Raw genomic sequence first — 13,613 nt, forward strand, 5'->3', positions numbered from 1 at the left:
CATGGGCCGGACTGATGGGCTGTGAAGACATGAAGACTGAAGACTCCACTCGTGTCCGGATGGGACTCTCCTTGGCGTGGAAGGCAAGCTTGGCGACCGGATATGTAGATTCCTTTCTTTGTAACCGACCTTGTGTAACCCTAGATCCTCCCAGTGTCTATATAAACCAGAGGACTTAGTCCGGAAATGGAGATACTCATTACCATAGTCATACAGGCTACACTTCTAGGGTTTGGCCATTACGATCTCGTGGTAGATCAACTCTTGTAATACTCATATTCATAAAGATCAATCAAGCAGGAAGTAGGGGATTACCTCCATAGAGAGGGCCCGAACCTGGGTAAACATCATGTCCCCTGTCTCCTATTACCATCGACCTTAGACGCACAATCCGGGACCCCCTACCCGAGATCCGCCGGTTTTGACACCGACACTAAGCACTTCTCCCATTGCAAGAAAGATCAATCTAGTAGGCCAAACCAAACTGATAATTCGAAGAGACCTGCAAAGATATCAAATCATACATATAAGAATTCATTGAAGAACCAAATATTGTTCATAGATAATCTGGATCATAAACCCATAATTCATCGGATCTCGATAAACACACCGCAAAAAGAATTACATCGAATAGATCTCCAAGAGAATCGAGGAGAACTTTGTATTGAGATCCAAAGAGAGAGAAGAAGCCATCTAGCTAATAACTATGGACCCGAAGGTCTGTGGTAAACTACTCACACATCAAGGGAGAGGCTATGGTGTTGATGTAGAAGCCCTCCGTGATCGTTCCCCCTCCGGCGAAGCGCCGGAAAGGCCCCAAGATGGGATCTTACGGGTACAGAAGGTTGCAGCGGTGGAAATAGGGTTTTGTGGTGCTCCTTGGATGTTTTCGGGGTATATGAGTATATATAGGCGAAAGAAGTAGGTCGGTGGAGCCACGAGGGGCGCACGAGGGTGGGGGGCGCGCCTCCCTACCTCGCGGCCGCCTCGTTGCTTCCTTGACGTCCACTCCAACTCTCCTGGATTGCGTTTGTTCCAAAAATAACTCTCCCGAAGGTTTCATTCCGTTTGGACTTCGTTTGATATTCCTTTTCTGCGAAACACTGAAATAGGAAAAAAAAACAGTAATTTGCACTACGCCTTTGGTTAATAGGTTAGTCCCAAAAATAGTATAAAATTGCATAATAAAGCCCATTAAACATCCAAAAAAGTTAATATAATAGCATGGAACAATAAAAAATTATAGATACGTTGGAGAAGTATCGGTCTCCCCACCCCGGCCCTGGCTCATGCCACGTGGTGGCCCTTTAGTGGCGGCTCGTGCTGAACCGGTACTAAAGGGGGGGGACCTTTAGTGCCGGTTACAGAACCGACACTAAAGGCCCTTACGAACCAGTGCTAAAGTCCGGTTCTGCACTAGTGGCGTTTTAAGGTGACAACGCTACAACTAAGAAAAGGAAAAGAAAAAAATAAAATAAAATAAAAAAGGAAAAGGAAAATTAAAGGAAAAGAAAAAATAAAGCAATAGCAGCAGCGCTTGTTCTCGAATGCGCTATAGCTACATTAGCTATAGCGCGGTTTCCCTACACGCGCTATAGCTTTTTTTCGAAAAGGAGGTTATCCCCGGCCTCTGCATCTGAACGATGCATACGGCCATAATATTAATAAGAAAAAGGTTCAACAAAGTCTTCAGGTCTCAAAAGGAAAAAAAGCTCACATAGAGCAAAAACATAAAGGAACAGGATAGCCACAACCGGCAGGCAAAAAAGAAGACAGGAAACTAAATGCCTGTCCTATTACACGACTGCCATCCAAACCGGTTGAAGATAGCCCGTGCTACCATCTCCCACCGGATAGACCCAGTAACCAAACGCTCCCTGGCATCCGTCGGAGTGAGTAGCGACCACATACGGATCAGTGAAGTGGCCCGGAAAATAACCTGCAAGAAATGAATATTTGTTTTTCTGTTAAAAACCAAATCGTTCCTGCAGTTCCAAACTGCCCATAATAAAGCACATACTCCTACACAGATATGTCTCGCTGTTTCTGAATCTATCCCATCTAACCACATCCCAAATAACGTGTTGATAGTATTCGGAGGAGTAATATTAAATGCTATGTGGATAGACCGCCACAATTTTTTTTCCAATGGGCATTCAAGAAAGAGGTGTTTGATGGATTCATCATGATCACAGAAGCTCCATCTTGTAGATCATGTCCAATTGCGCTTTGCCAAATTGTCCTTAGTTAGAATGACTTGTTTATGGACAAACCACATTAACACTTTAAATTTTAAAGGCACTTTGACTTTCCTAACATGTTTCGATCGAGGTATAGAGCCCGTGTTGATAATATCCAAATACATGGACTTAACCGAAAACTCTCCAGTCTTAGTTAGTTTCTAGCGCAACTGATCGGGCTGTTGAGATAGGTGAACATCCATCAATCTTCTCACAAGATGGAGCCATGTTTCCCAACGGTTTCCCGCTAACATCCTCCTGAATTGAATATTGAGATGGTTGGACTGTAATCAGTGCTGTAGCTAACTAGCTATGGCGCTTTTGCGGAAACCGCGCTGCCGCTAAGTTTGACTTACCCCTACGCGGGCGTCCCTCCTTCCCCCAATTCCCCATTCTTCTCGCGTCTCGTAAGTCTCCCTCACCGCCATGCCTCCGTCGCCGTCACCAGAGCCGTCACCGGAGCAGCGCGCCGTCGCTGCCACCAGAGCCGCGCGCCCTCGACGCCCCCGGAGCCACCCTCGTCCGCTCCTCGCCGCCCTTGCCGCCCTTGACGCCCCTGCCTCCCTGCATGTTTATGATACGATTAGAATCAGAAGATAGTTAACTTGTATCGCTATATCATGATTATGATGAGACAACATGATTTGTGTTGGATGATATGATGAGGCTACTATGTGTATGATATCATGAGCATATTGCATGTTTCTGATATAATTAGAATACTTTATAAAACAAGTTCAAAAACATCACATATACGTAGCAAAAAAAAATTATGTGAAAAATATAGCAATAGCGTTCTTCTGCAGCAAGCAGTAGCGCCGCACACAAGCGCTACAGCTAATTAGCAGTAGCGCGGTACAAACAACGCTACTACTACAGGTTAGTTGTAGCTCCTTATTAGTAGCGCCGATGCCCACGCTACTAATAGGCCAAGAACCTACGCTACTGCTAGGCTTTCCCCTAATAGTGAAAGGTGGTGGTACTCTGTTCTATGCATGATTTATCGATGTGCATAATATACAGAGTATCCGCATATATTAGATTTAAACTGTTGCCTCCGTCCATAAGGACCTTATGGAGTCAGTAATTGTCCACGATATGGTTGAGGACCAGCGCGGCGGGACACCTATCTGGGGCCGATCTTGACTGTCGTTATGGTCGAAGGTAATTGGTGTGTCTATCCATGCGCCCCGAGAGGTGAGTGAACGAGTTCCGATCTCTAAAGATCATGGGCCTGAGACCATATTATCCTCATCGAATGTCGAATCAGTGGCCGTTGGTCCGGCCGGGTTGATTCGGAGATCAGCCCTCTCGCCCACCTCTGGCAGGCTGCTCTCTGATCCACTTACCAAAAAATACCTTAGCCCCTCCTCCTTAGGGGAATCCCCCACAGGAGCTGAAGAGGGGTCATGCTTTGCCTCCAATTTGTGTGGAGGCATCTTCATGGTCGATGCTTCAGGTGTGAAGGTCAACCCTACAAGCTCAGGGCCGTTAACCGACGATCCCATCGATCCTTCTGCCAATCGCACAACAGAACTCTCAATGAAAACACAGTCTCGGTGTCAAAACTAGTAGACCATGGGGTAGGGGGTCCCGAGCTGTGGATCTCGGATCAATGGTAATAGGGACAAGGGTGACGATGTTTACCTAGGTTCGGGCCCTCTTGATGGAGGTAAAACCCTACATCCTGCTCTTGTTTATATTGATGGAGATGTATCGAATACAAAGTTGATCTACCTCGAGATAGTAATGTGTGTTCTAACTCTAGGGCCAGGTGAATGAGATTGCGTTGATCTCCCGTCTACGGGCTAAACCCTTTGGCTTATATACACCCTAATGAGGGTATTTAGGGTTACAAGGTCGGTATTTAGGAGCAAGGTGGCAGGAGAGATCTTGGAGTATTCCTCAAGTGTTCGGTAGAGGTGGTATTGATCAGGCCTCCCGCGTACGGCCTCCAGAATCCATCTTGATCACGAATGAGGGACCAGCAGCCCAATCCGAGGAACATGAGACCAAAGTTTTAAATAGCGCGCTAAGGCTCTTAGCGGCGGACCTCTTCTAAATGCTATAGCCGTGCTATGTCGTGCTATTTAAAATGTTTGCTCATGTGTTTGGACAAAAAACTCTTAGCGCAGGACCTTTTTTAAACGCTATAGCGTGCTATAGCGGGCTATTTAAAACTATGCATGAGAGGACTATGTTAGCACCCCCCAATCCAGGACACCATCAAAGAGTTTCACCTGTAATAAGCCTAGAAAACAGTGGTGATCTCGACAGCACATTCAATTCATTGTGAGAGCCATGCAAACCAAAAAATGAATGTCATATCAAAAAATCCTTCGATGTAGCTACCTCAAAAATGATCGTTGAGTGGCCTCTGTACCCTTCCACCCCGCAGGACAATTCTTTTATGTCTAGTGCATACAGTCAAGTGATCCAAGAATCCTGACCATCCTCTTGCTTCACTTTCAGTCATCAGTCATCAATCTCTGGGTGTCTTCCTTGGTTGGTGCTCTCAAGTACCTGGGCCAAAGATAACGATCATTGCTTTTGTGAACCTTCGAACATCCTCAAGGATTGTGTCTTCACCAGTGCGGACATAGTCTATGCCAAGACTCGAACAACCACAATGCACTTCATCAGAGGGCTTGCACTTATCTCTCCACATGAATTTCTCCGGAGCTTGAACAGGTCATCATATCGCGCAACGGCTTTTGCAATGGTCAGAAAAAGTCTTTTGTGCATCCGAAAGCGCCGGCGAAAGCACTTCTCTCGATAGGTTGGCTTTGGGTCAAAGTAGCTTCTCATGATCTTGGCATGACTCTGCACTCTATCACGATTGATGTGTATGCGGCCAAACTATGATCATCTCCTGCCGCCGAACATCATCATTAAAAATCATGCCTAAAATGGTATGAAAGTCATCGTCGTCTTCTTCCTCTTCGGATGACGACGAGTCCTCCAAGATCATTTCCCTCAACCTCTTCATCTACAATTCAAACAGCTCGGTTCACAAAGAAACGAACAAACAAAACTCACCTTGGCAACTCGTCTAACACTTGCGATGCGGTGGTGGTGGGAGAGGGAATGACCTGCAGCGGTGTGCAAGCAAGCTGAGATGCGGCGGCCGAGAGTAAAGAAGTAACAAAGCAATCCGATGAATCAACAATGGAGACGGCGGCGGCGTTTCACCTTGATTCCGGCGACGGCGACAAGGGCCGAACAGGCTCAACGTCGGGCAGAAGGGCGGAAGGGGTAAGGGAGACAACGAGGTAACGACGGGGTCAGCGGGCGGTCGACCGGAGTCGCGTCGGCAAATTTGCATGTGTGGGGGGCGACGCGAGGGAGAGACGCAGCTGTTACCCGGCCGTTGAGCGGTGGAGTATATTTAAGGATAAAGGTGGGGCCGGAGTAAAAATTTTACTCTCTTACGGCGGATTAGGGATCGACTAGGTGCCGGTTAGAGGAGTAAAACTCCTCTAGTCGGTTATAATGTATAGGTTACAAATGCCCAAGGAGTAGGTATGAATGGAGCGTTCAATGATCATAAAAAAAAAAGAATGGAGCGTCCAATGCCAAGGTTAATTGGATGGATGTGTGCACCTGCACGTCGGAGCCAAAAGGTAAAGTAAAAATGGCAAACGAATGAATGAGTGAAATCTATTGTCTGCTCAACTTTGGACGCCCAAGATACTCATGGACCACCTACGGCAAGCCGTGATATAATAGAGAAATGTGATTAATTATTACCATATACCTAGAAGGCAAATCGTACCACGCCCATAATTAGCGCGCGGTGATAGAGATACTCGTTTCCACAAAACATATCTACTGCCTTCTAGGAGAACCCTGGTGTAATTGGCTTCTCCCATCATTAACGCGTGTGATTAGCGCTGCGCCTCTAAAACCCTCTGCCGCCGCCTCAAACCCTCTCTGCTCGTGGTCAGATTGAAGTGCCTGTGTCGCGACGAGCGATCTTCAGGTTGTCCACCCAACGCCAAGGTTAGCAGTAGCAATAGTAATTAATTGATTATAGTCCAAATTTCTCTCAATTATTGTTGTGATGCTAATTATTCTGAAAGTGATTTTACTGCTTGCACATGTTGAAATCATATAGTATCCCTCATATTCTAGTTAATCTACGTGCCTGAAATTATACACCGGATCTTGATTCCTTTGCTTGTGTTGCGATCATGCTAGCTAGTTCTGAACTTTAGGCAGTGTTGCTTCCTTCTAATGATCCATGAAATGCCAGCAATTCCTTGATCTTGAAAAAAAAAGGTTCATCAGCTGCGGATAGAAAAGCGCCCCAATGCAATACACTGAACATTAATTTATTTTCTCAGCGCTGGTAAAGGAGAGACAGCTTTTTTTTAGGACAACTTGCTTTGGAATTGCATCATAATATTCATTGACAGAAATCAGCACCTATGTTCTCTTCGGATAAAATTATTATACACTTTTATAATGGCAATCGTACGTAGAGATAAATTTAGACAAGTACAATATAATGATACTTTTATAGGGCCAAAGTGACAAACTAATAGCATTAGGACAGCTATAATTTCAGTCTAGAGAACATTCTGTTTCAATTGCAATTGGCAAACCCTGTACCGAAATCCCGGCTCCGCCCCTGCCAATATATGTAAATGACATCATTTTTGTGCATCATAATCTAAGACAAACTGCTAACACCAGAGGATCAACCTAATGAACAATATGTTGTCAAAGCTACCGCATTACTTGATCCTGGAAAGAGGAAAGTCTACACACAAACCTTCGCATTTTGTGTTTCTTCTTTTTTAGGGCTTGTTGAGCTGTGCCCTCAGCAGAGCCCTCCTTACCGTGGTCCTCGATGTCTGTGCTACTTTGCGTCCTATGTGTGCTTGTGTGCATTTGTGTTGTGAACTCTTTTCGGGTGTTTGTGGCTCAATGGCCTGCTTTATATATAAAACGGGGCGAAAGCCTTTTTTAGTAATGGTGGAGAGGTTACCTATTCTCTTCAATCATGTTCAAAGAAATCTAGTATGATGTTTTAGGCTGCATTTGGCAATGATAATCCAGTTTTTGTCTATTGTTCGTTTGGCTAACCAACTTATGTATGTTGGTAGTGTGTTTATTTTTCTGTAGCAGGTTATAAAATAAACAAGTTGTCATAAAATAAGTTCAACATGGCACAAGACAAATCAGCAAACCCAAATTAAGCTTAATGTACATGTGATTTTGCTCCGATCTATTTCTCGGAAAATAAGTCCACCTGTGTTTTAGCGTAGGAACATAAAATACGCAGTGTATGATTGTGCGAGGGAAACTCAGAAAGAGGCCCTCTCATTGTCCATGGCAGGCGAGTAGGGTTTCCGCCGTGCTTCCACCCCCTCTTGTCTCACCATCATGACAGGCAGCTGCAGGCAAGGCCGCGTGGCGGTCGATAATGGTGGCGGCTGTTGGTGCTGCCTCCTGGCAGCGCCGTTTCTTCTTCCTATGGTGCTTCACACAACTCTTTCTTCTTCTCTCATGAACACACACACCTGGGAAGAAACTCACACGTACTCACACTTCACCATGGAGAAAAATGGCTTTGCCACTTACTCTCGGTGAGAACACATATACTATATTTTCTTCTCCTTTTCTCTTCAGTCCTCACGGCCTCACATTTTCATTACTCAATGTGTCATATATATATACAAAGACACAGGTACTGGTGCCATGAATGCACGCCATTCACCGACCTCTACATCCGGCCACTGACCAACTAATCCATGCACTAACTAATCTACTCCCTCCGTACCAAAATATAGGTCGCTGGGGCTTCTGTTCCGACCAGGTGAAAAGCTGACAATTGACCTAAATACCCTCCCTTCAAAATTTGAATCCCGATCAATCGTCTTCCACCTCCGCCTCTGCCCTCCACCTCCACCTCCGCTTTCGCCCTCCACCTCCACCTCCACCCTCACCTCCGCCCTCCACCTCCACCCTCACCTCCGCCCTCCACCTCCATCTCCACCTCCGCCCTCCGTCTCCACCTCCGCCCCCTGCCCAGGCGCTGCCGCCGCTGGAGTAGAGCTGGTGCTCTGCTGCCGCCCACACACAGGGGCTCCTCCTGACCCGCGCCCAGGTGGAGGCGAGCACAGGCTGTTCCTCCATCTCCACCTCCGTACCCACCTCCGGCCACTGCATCCAGGCGCAGGCGCTTCTCCTCTCCCACGTCCAGGAGCTGCTGCTGGGTTCGGCTGGTGCCCAGGTTCATCTCCTCTCTCTGATCATTTGATCCTCTGATGGAGTACATCTCTCTGCTGTCGCTGGAAACGAACTGCAAGCATAAACAATACTCAAGTGATTCAAGAGATGTACTGATTCAAGAGTAGTCAAGAGTAATTCAGAAGTGCCAACATTTGATTCAAGAAATGTTTACTGCCAATAATTCAACAAATAATTTGAACAAGTTAACTGAATTAACTGTTGACTGTAGCATTTCAGGAGTACATCAATATGTTAAACTTCAATTAGAACAGGCTACGTCAGAATCACCTATGGCGTATTGTCGTCCGTATCCAGCCCTATGGCTTAAGTGCTGTGTTCAACAGCATGAAAATGAATTCAGAAGGCGCATAAGTAACACTAGTTTATGTACTGAGTTGCAAAACATTTGATTGTTCGATTCCAGATTACCCTCTGTACAGTACTAACCTCAATGTGTGGCGACTGGCGACTAGGCAAAGAGATCAGACACAAGACATCTTGAACTGATAATCCACAACAAACTTGCTTGAATGCAATGCAAGCTGTACCTTGATCTGTCCTGAAACAATGACCACATAGCAAAGAGAGGAATGAACTGCAAACATAAACAATTTGATGAGCATTTGGTCCAACTAGCCAATAATTTGGCGGAGGGGTAGAATGGAAAACTCGGGGAAAATCGTAGCCTACGAAAGTTTGTTCGTCAAGTCGTTTAACGACCTATATTACGGAACAGAGGGAGTAGTTATGTGTCTACATGCGCTCCCACGTCCAGTACTTGCGCAGCGTCCTCTCAACAGGTACACGATCTGGACAAGCAGCTAACAAACTTGACCACATCTAATGCTAGGACCTCTTCTCAAGGCCACAACAGACTTGCCAATCCACTCGGCTGGAGTCCTGCTGGCCGCTGGTTCTTATCCTCGTGCAACCGCTTCACACGGCACTGGGCATCTTGCATGTCCGCCGCCTCGCATGGCAGTAGCATCTCACCCTGCACAATGGAACGTGCCGACGACTCCGTCTGCGTACGCATGACACGTACATCTGGCCGGCGTACAATGACCCTAGACCATCTCAAACTCAAAACCAATATGCAGATACATCATGAAAAAATTATTGCTAACAGCGGTGAGGCCCTGGGAGCTTCGCTCCTTGGCTGGAGGGCTTTGGATGCGCCGGCGCGGTGGACTCAGGTGGTGCAGCGACTCTGCCATTTCGCTAGGGGCAGCCACGGATATTGGCCGGCTTCCTCTTGTGCGAGGATAGTAGTGGAGGAACCCGTGGGCCCCCCTAGCATGTGGCACATGCCGGATCGGAAGACGTGCTCACTCCTTCCCCATCGGCCCACTTCTTTTCTAGAACTAGACGTCAGGGACTCCTAGTCGCCGAATCTGCTGCCGGCACGGTCTGGTCTTGATAGATCCAGATCGAGAGAAATCCCTTGGTCGACCTCGTCGGCCTAACCTCAACAGGCTGCTTCTTGTCTCCTCTTCCTGCAAATTACCCCTCTTGGCTAGATCTGCGGCGGGCTAGGTCATGCATTCTTTCATTGTGTGGCCAGTGCGTCGAGGCTGGCACGACCGGTTGGCTAGTGTTGGTGTTCTTGTAGCCCCATGTCGCTCCTAGATTTAGAATGAGTACATCCTTCTGACCGATGGTGCGGCGCCCACAAGCCTCAACGAGGGTGTAGGGTCTCCTTCGTCGAGGGACAAGGAGGAATGGAATCTAAGTCCTACCTTGCCAGTGTCGCCGGCGAGTGTGCCTTCTGAAGATTGGGTTTCTCCACGAGGCTGCTCTAGTCTATCTCTCCAAAGTTCGAGTTTGTAGGGCAACTCCATGGTCTAGCAGCTCTACAATTTTCATCTTTTGCGGTTTCAGTGTGTGTTATGTTGTAATGTTGCCCTACAATTCAAAGTCTCTTTTTGAGCCTTTGTTTAAAAAAAGTTGTGTGCGAGACCTGACCAATGTAGGCATGTACAGTATATGTATATGAAGGCATGCATGTGGCCCTTACATGTCAGCATATGATTTGATCGATTTTTTTTTAACATTGGACTGAGGTTTCTCTCTATATATATGCTTGCTTTCTTACCATGTATATCTATGCACACATGTATATAATCGTGTGTGTACTAATAGATTAACGCAATCCACCCACGCCAGAGAAGAGAAATACACCGCACGGGACATCTCGATCCATGGCATTATGGGGTACGTATCATGATTGATCCACCATTCTTTTAGTACTTTGCCTAATTAATCATTATCAGATGTTATCGACATGCGCATGCATGCGTGCATGTTGTTTCTTCTAGCGAATTAACTAAGACAGGATGTGGATGCATGCACGACAGGAGCGGAGGTGAAGGCCGGGGAGGACTACGTTCACAAATTCTCCCTATCCCACCGCCGCCTCCGGATCACCCAGGTATACATAATTATCAATTAACTAATGTTGAAAAGTCACTCGGTCTGTCATTGTTGCAGTCATTTATTATCATTTTAACTCATTAACTCATCATTCTGTCAATATTGATACCTCCTTTACAACACTGAGGCCTGTGAAGCTATTCTTTCTGAGGCCTGGCCATCAATACGGCATGTTCACAGGGAAAGCTGATCCTCTAATAATGCAATTTCTGCGTGTCCATGTTGGTTGGCCCCTCTCTTATGATGAGCCGGCCCATTATTGGCAAGCAACCCGTGAGCAATGCCGAGAAGCCACAACCTCGGGTTCCTCATACAATGAGTGGCTCGGCAGGGGTGGCAGATAGAATTTAGTTGAAAGGATGGTACATATGTATAGGGCCACATCTGTTATAGATTTCAGTATAGATGCTCTAAACATTGGTCTCACTCCGCACATTGTAGTATATGACACTTGTTGCAGATTACAGATGCCTCCTTCCATGTCATATTATAAACTGATTGCTCGTGCAGTGCAGTCAGAAAATTCTTTGTTTGGGCATGCACTAAATAATTGTTAGTGTCAACCATATTGAATTGGCATTACTGTGTTCATGATACACTTTCACAATACATAATTATTTTAGTTTGATGCTACACATTCTGGGAGAAAAATAAACGGCAAGGTCTTCCCCAAACATTATTTCATTATGACGGTTTAATCAATTTGTTTAGGCGACACTAGGTGACCTTAATACTTCTGGTTGGAGCGTCCTCGAAAGCAATGCTGGCGAAGAAAGGCGGGCAGTGCTTTGTGTGTTGAATCCTTCAAACCATCCCATGCATCGGCTGGAGATTGAGTTAGAGGAGGATGTGGATATTACCTTCTCTGTTAAAGGCCAAAGCTCGATTTATTTGTCAGGATATTACATCCTTACGAATCCCAACACTTGTACTACTAAAAGAAATTCACTCGGAAAACGGAAGTATGATCAAGAGATCTCGGACAGGTATATCATCTTTTTCATCCTGTATATATAACTCAATTATGATCCTTGTTGTCCATTGAACATTTTTATTTTTGTTTGAACATGTAGAAGCAGGAACCACCAGAAAGCAGCGCATGGAAAGAATGTCCATGAGGACAAAGTGGGAAAAACTTGCGAAGACACTAAGTAGGAGACCAACCATGAAGAGTTGTAGCATTCATTTGTTTTCCATCTTTACCCGTATGTGCCACCAAAAACTTGGATTGCTAACTTCTATTTGTAATGCTGCCAAAAACAGGGATGATGGAAGCAAGAAGATGTATGCTACGCCTCCTCCATCTCGTAACAAAAACAAATGTATGTGTCTACACAATATCAAATCTAACTTTTTTATTTCCTAAAATAATGGTTTAATTTCTTTTCTATTATTTTTACACACAACACAGACACACACACGCGCGCGCGCACACACACACACACAACTGCGTACATGCAAACGTAATTTTGTTTTTAAGATATAATGTACTTTCCTCTTCCATTGTGATAGTTGTTGGGAAGCCCAGCGGTGTACCAGAAGATATTGTATATCTTCAAGACAGTGACGACGATGACGAGAAGGAGACAAATTTGGAACATAAAGAGAGCGACAAATTAGGAATAGAATGCATCTTTGAGGGACAAGCTGGTGCCAAGATTGCTACTCTGGGTAGTAAGGTATGTGCTATCCTCAACTTGCATGAGTAGTTTTAACAATGATTTAGTAGCACGTCATGTGACATTGATTCTCTGCCCGTAAAACCAGTTCACAAGTTAATCCAAACCTTGTGTTTGTGAAGGTGAAAGTCGAATATATTGGTCACTCGAAGGATGGGAAATTTATCGACCATGGCGACCACTACCAGTTCAAGCTTGGTAAAAGATTGATAAAACTAAGCTCTGACACTCTTGTTACATCTTTTTAATCCTTCCATAATGAGGTCACCAGTCTGTTATCCACTACAGGAGCTAAACAAGTGATTCGCGGATGGGAGCTAGGGATCGAAGGTCATAATCTTGAAAATCTCAAGTAATAAAAAGCATTTTACATTTTCTATTTAAGAAACTAATTACGGTCCATCCGATATTTGACAGGTATGAGAGTCGGCGAACAAAGGAAGCTGACCATTCCGCCCGCTCTTGGGTAATTAAGCGTCTCATAACCTTGTCATCTATCCCTTAAAAAACACCTTGTCATCTCGATATGCGCATATGGTGGGAAGACAAATTGATAATTTTTCTTTTCCTCTCAGCTATGGTGATAAGAAGCATGAAAAAATAACACCAAACTCCTGGCTTGTTTACATAGTAAAATTGTTGCAAGTGGTGCAGAATAAGAGGACTCCAGAAGGTTCAGCTGAGGAATGAAGAGAAACCAATGAAGTACAATTTTTCTAGTTTGCCTTTGATTGGAACCATCCGAATTTAGCATGACTTGATTGTGGATGCTAAACTCAAATAAGTTAATTATGTTTCATCTAGTGACATGGTATTTGGAAATGCATGCTTTAGGCTATACTGTGTGGTGTTAAAGGCTATGGCTTCAAAAGTTAAACGTGGTGAAGTCTTTCTGTATGAAAAAGAAATATATTTTGAATGGTACTATTTTAGGTGAAAGCACAAAGCCCATTACAATTTTCATAACTCGGAATAATTCCCGATGATGTCCCGGCCGGGCTCCGAGCACATGAGCCTCGAA

The 13,613-nt window shown here is 45.2% G+C and overlaps 1 protein-coding gene across 1 annotated transcript; it reads left to right on the plus strand.

Moving 5' to 3' along the window:
* The first annotated feature begins 10,681 nt into the window (after positions 1 to 10,681).
* LOC141022473 (uncharacterized) lies at positions 10,682 to 13,282 on the plus strand. The gene is made up of 8 exons (XM_073498740.1): positions 10,682 to 10,694; positions 10,838 to 10,911; positions 11,625 to 11,899; positions 12,177 to 12,235; positions 12,426 to 12,592; positions 12,715 to 12,790; positions 13,010 to 13,058; positions 13,168 to 13,282. Exons 1-8 carry the CDS (start codon positions 10,682 to 10,684, stop codon positions 13,280 to 13,282), a joined length of 828 nt encoding a protein of 275 aa, XP_073354841.1.
* Positions 13,283 to 13,613: the final 331 nt, after the last annotated feature.

This window comes from Aegilops tauschii, chromosome 5, assembly GCF_002575655.3.
Source record: "Aegilops tauschii subsp. strangulata cultivar AL8/78 chromosome 5, Aet v6.0, whole genome shotgun sequence".
NCBI classification, from domain to species: Eukaryota; Viridiplantae; Streptophyta; class Magnoliopsida; order Poales; family Poaceae; genus Aegilops; species Aegilops tauschii.

Bases quoted from the DNA above. Each gene is read 5' to 3' on its own strand.
- LOC141022473 (XM_073498740.1), top strand. The intron at 10,912-11,624 runs GTATACATAATT...CAATTTGTTTAG, and splicing joins GCCGCCTCCGGATCACCCAG to GCGACACTAGGTGACCTTAA. The intron at 12,791-13,009 runs GTAAAAGATTGA...GATATTTGACAG, and splicing joins CCACTACCAGTTCAAGCTTG to GTATGAGAGTCGGCGAACAA.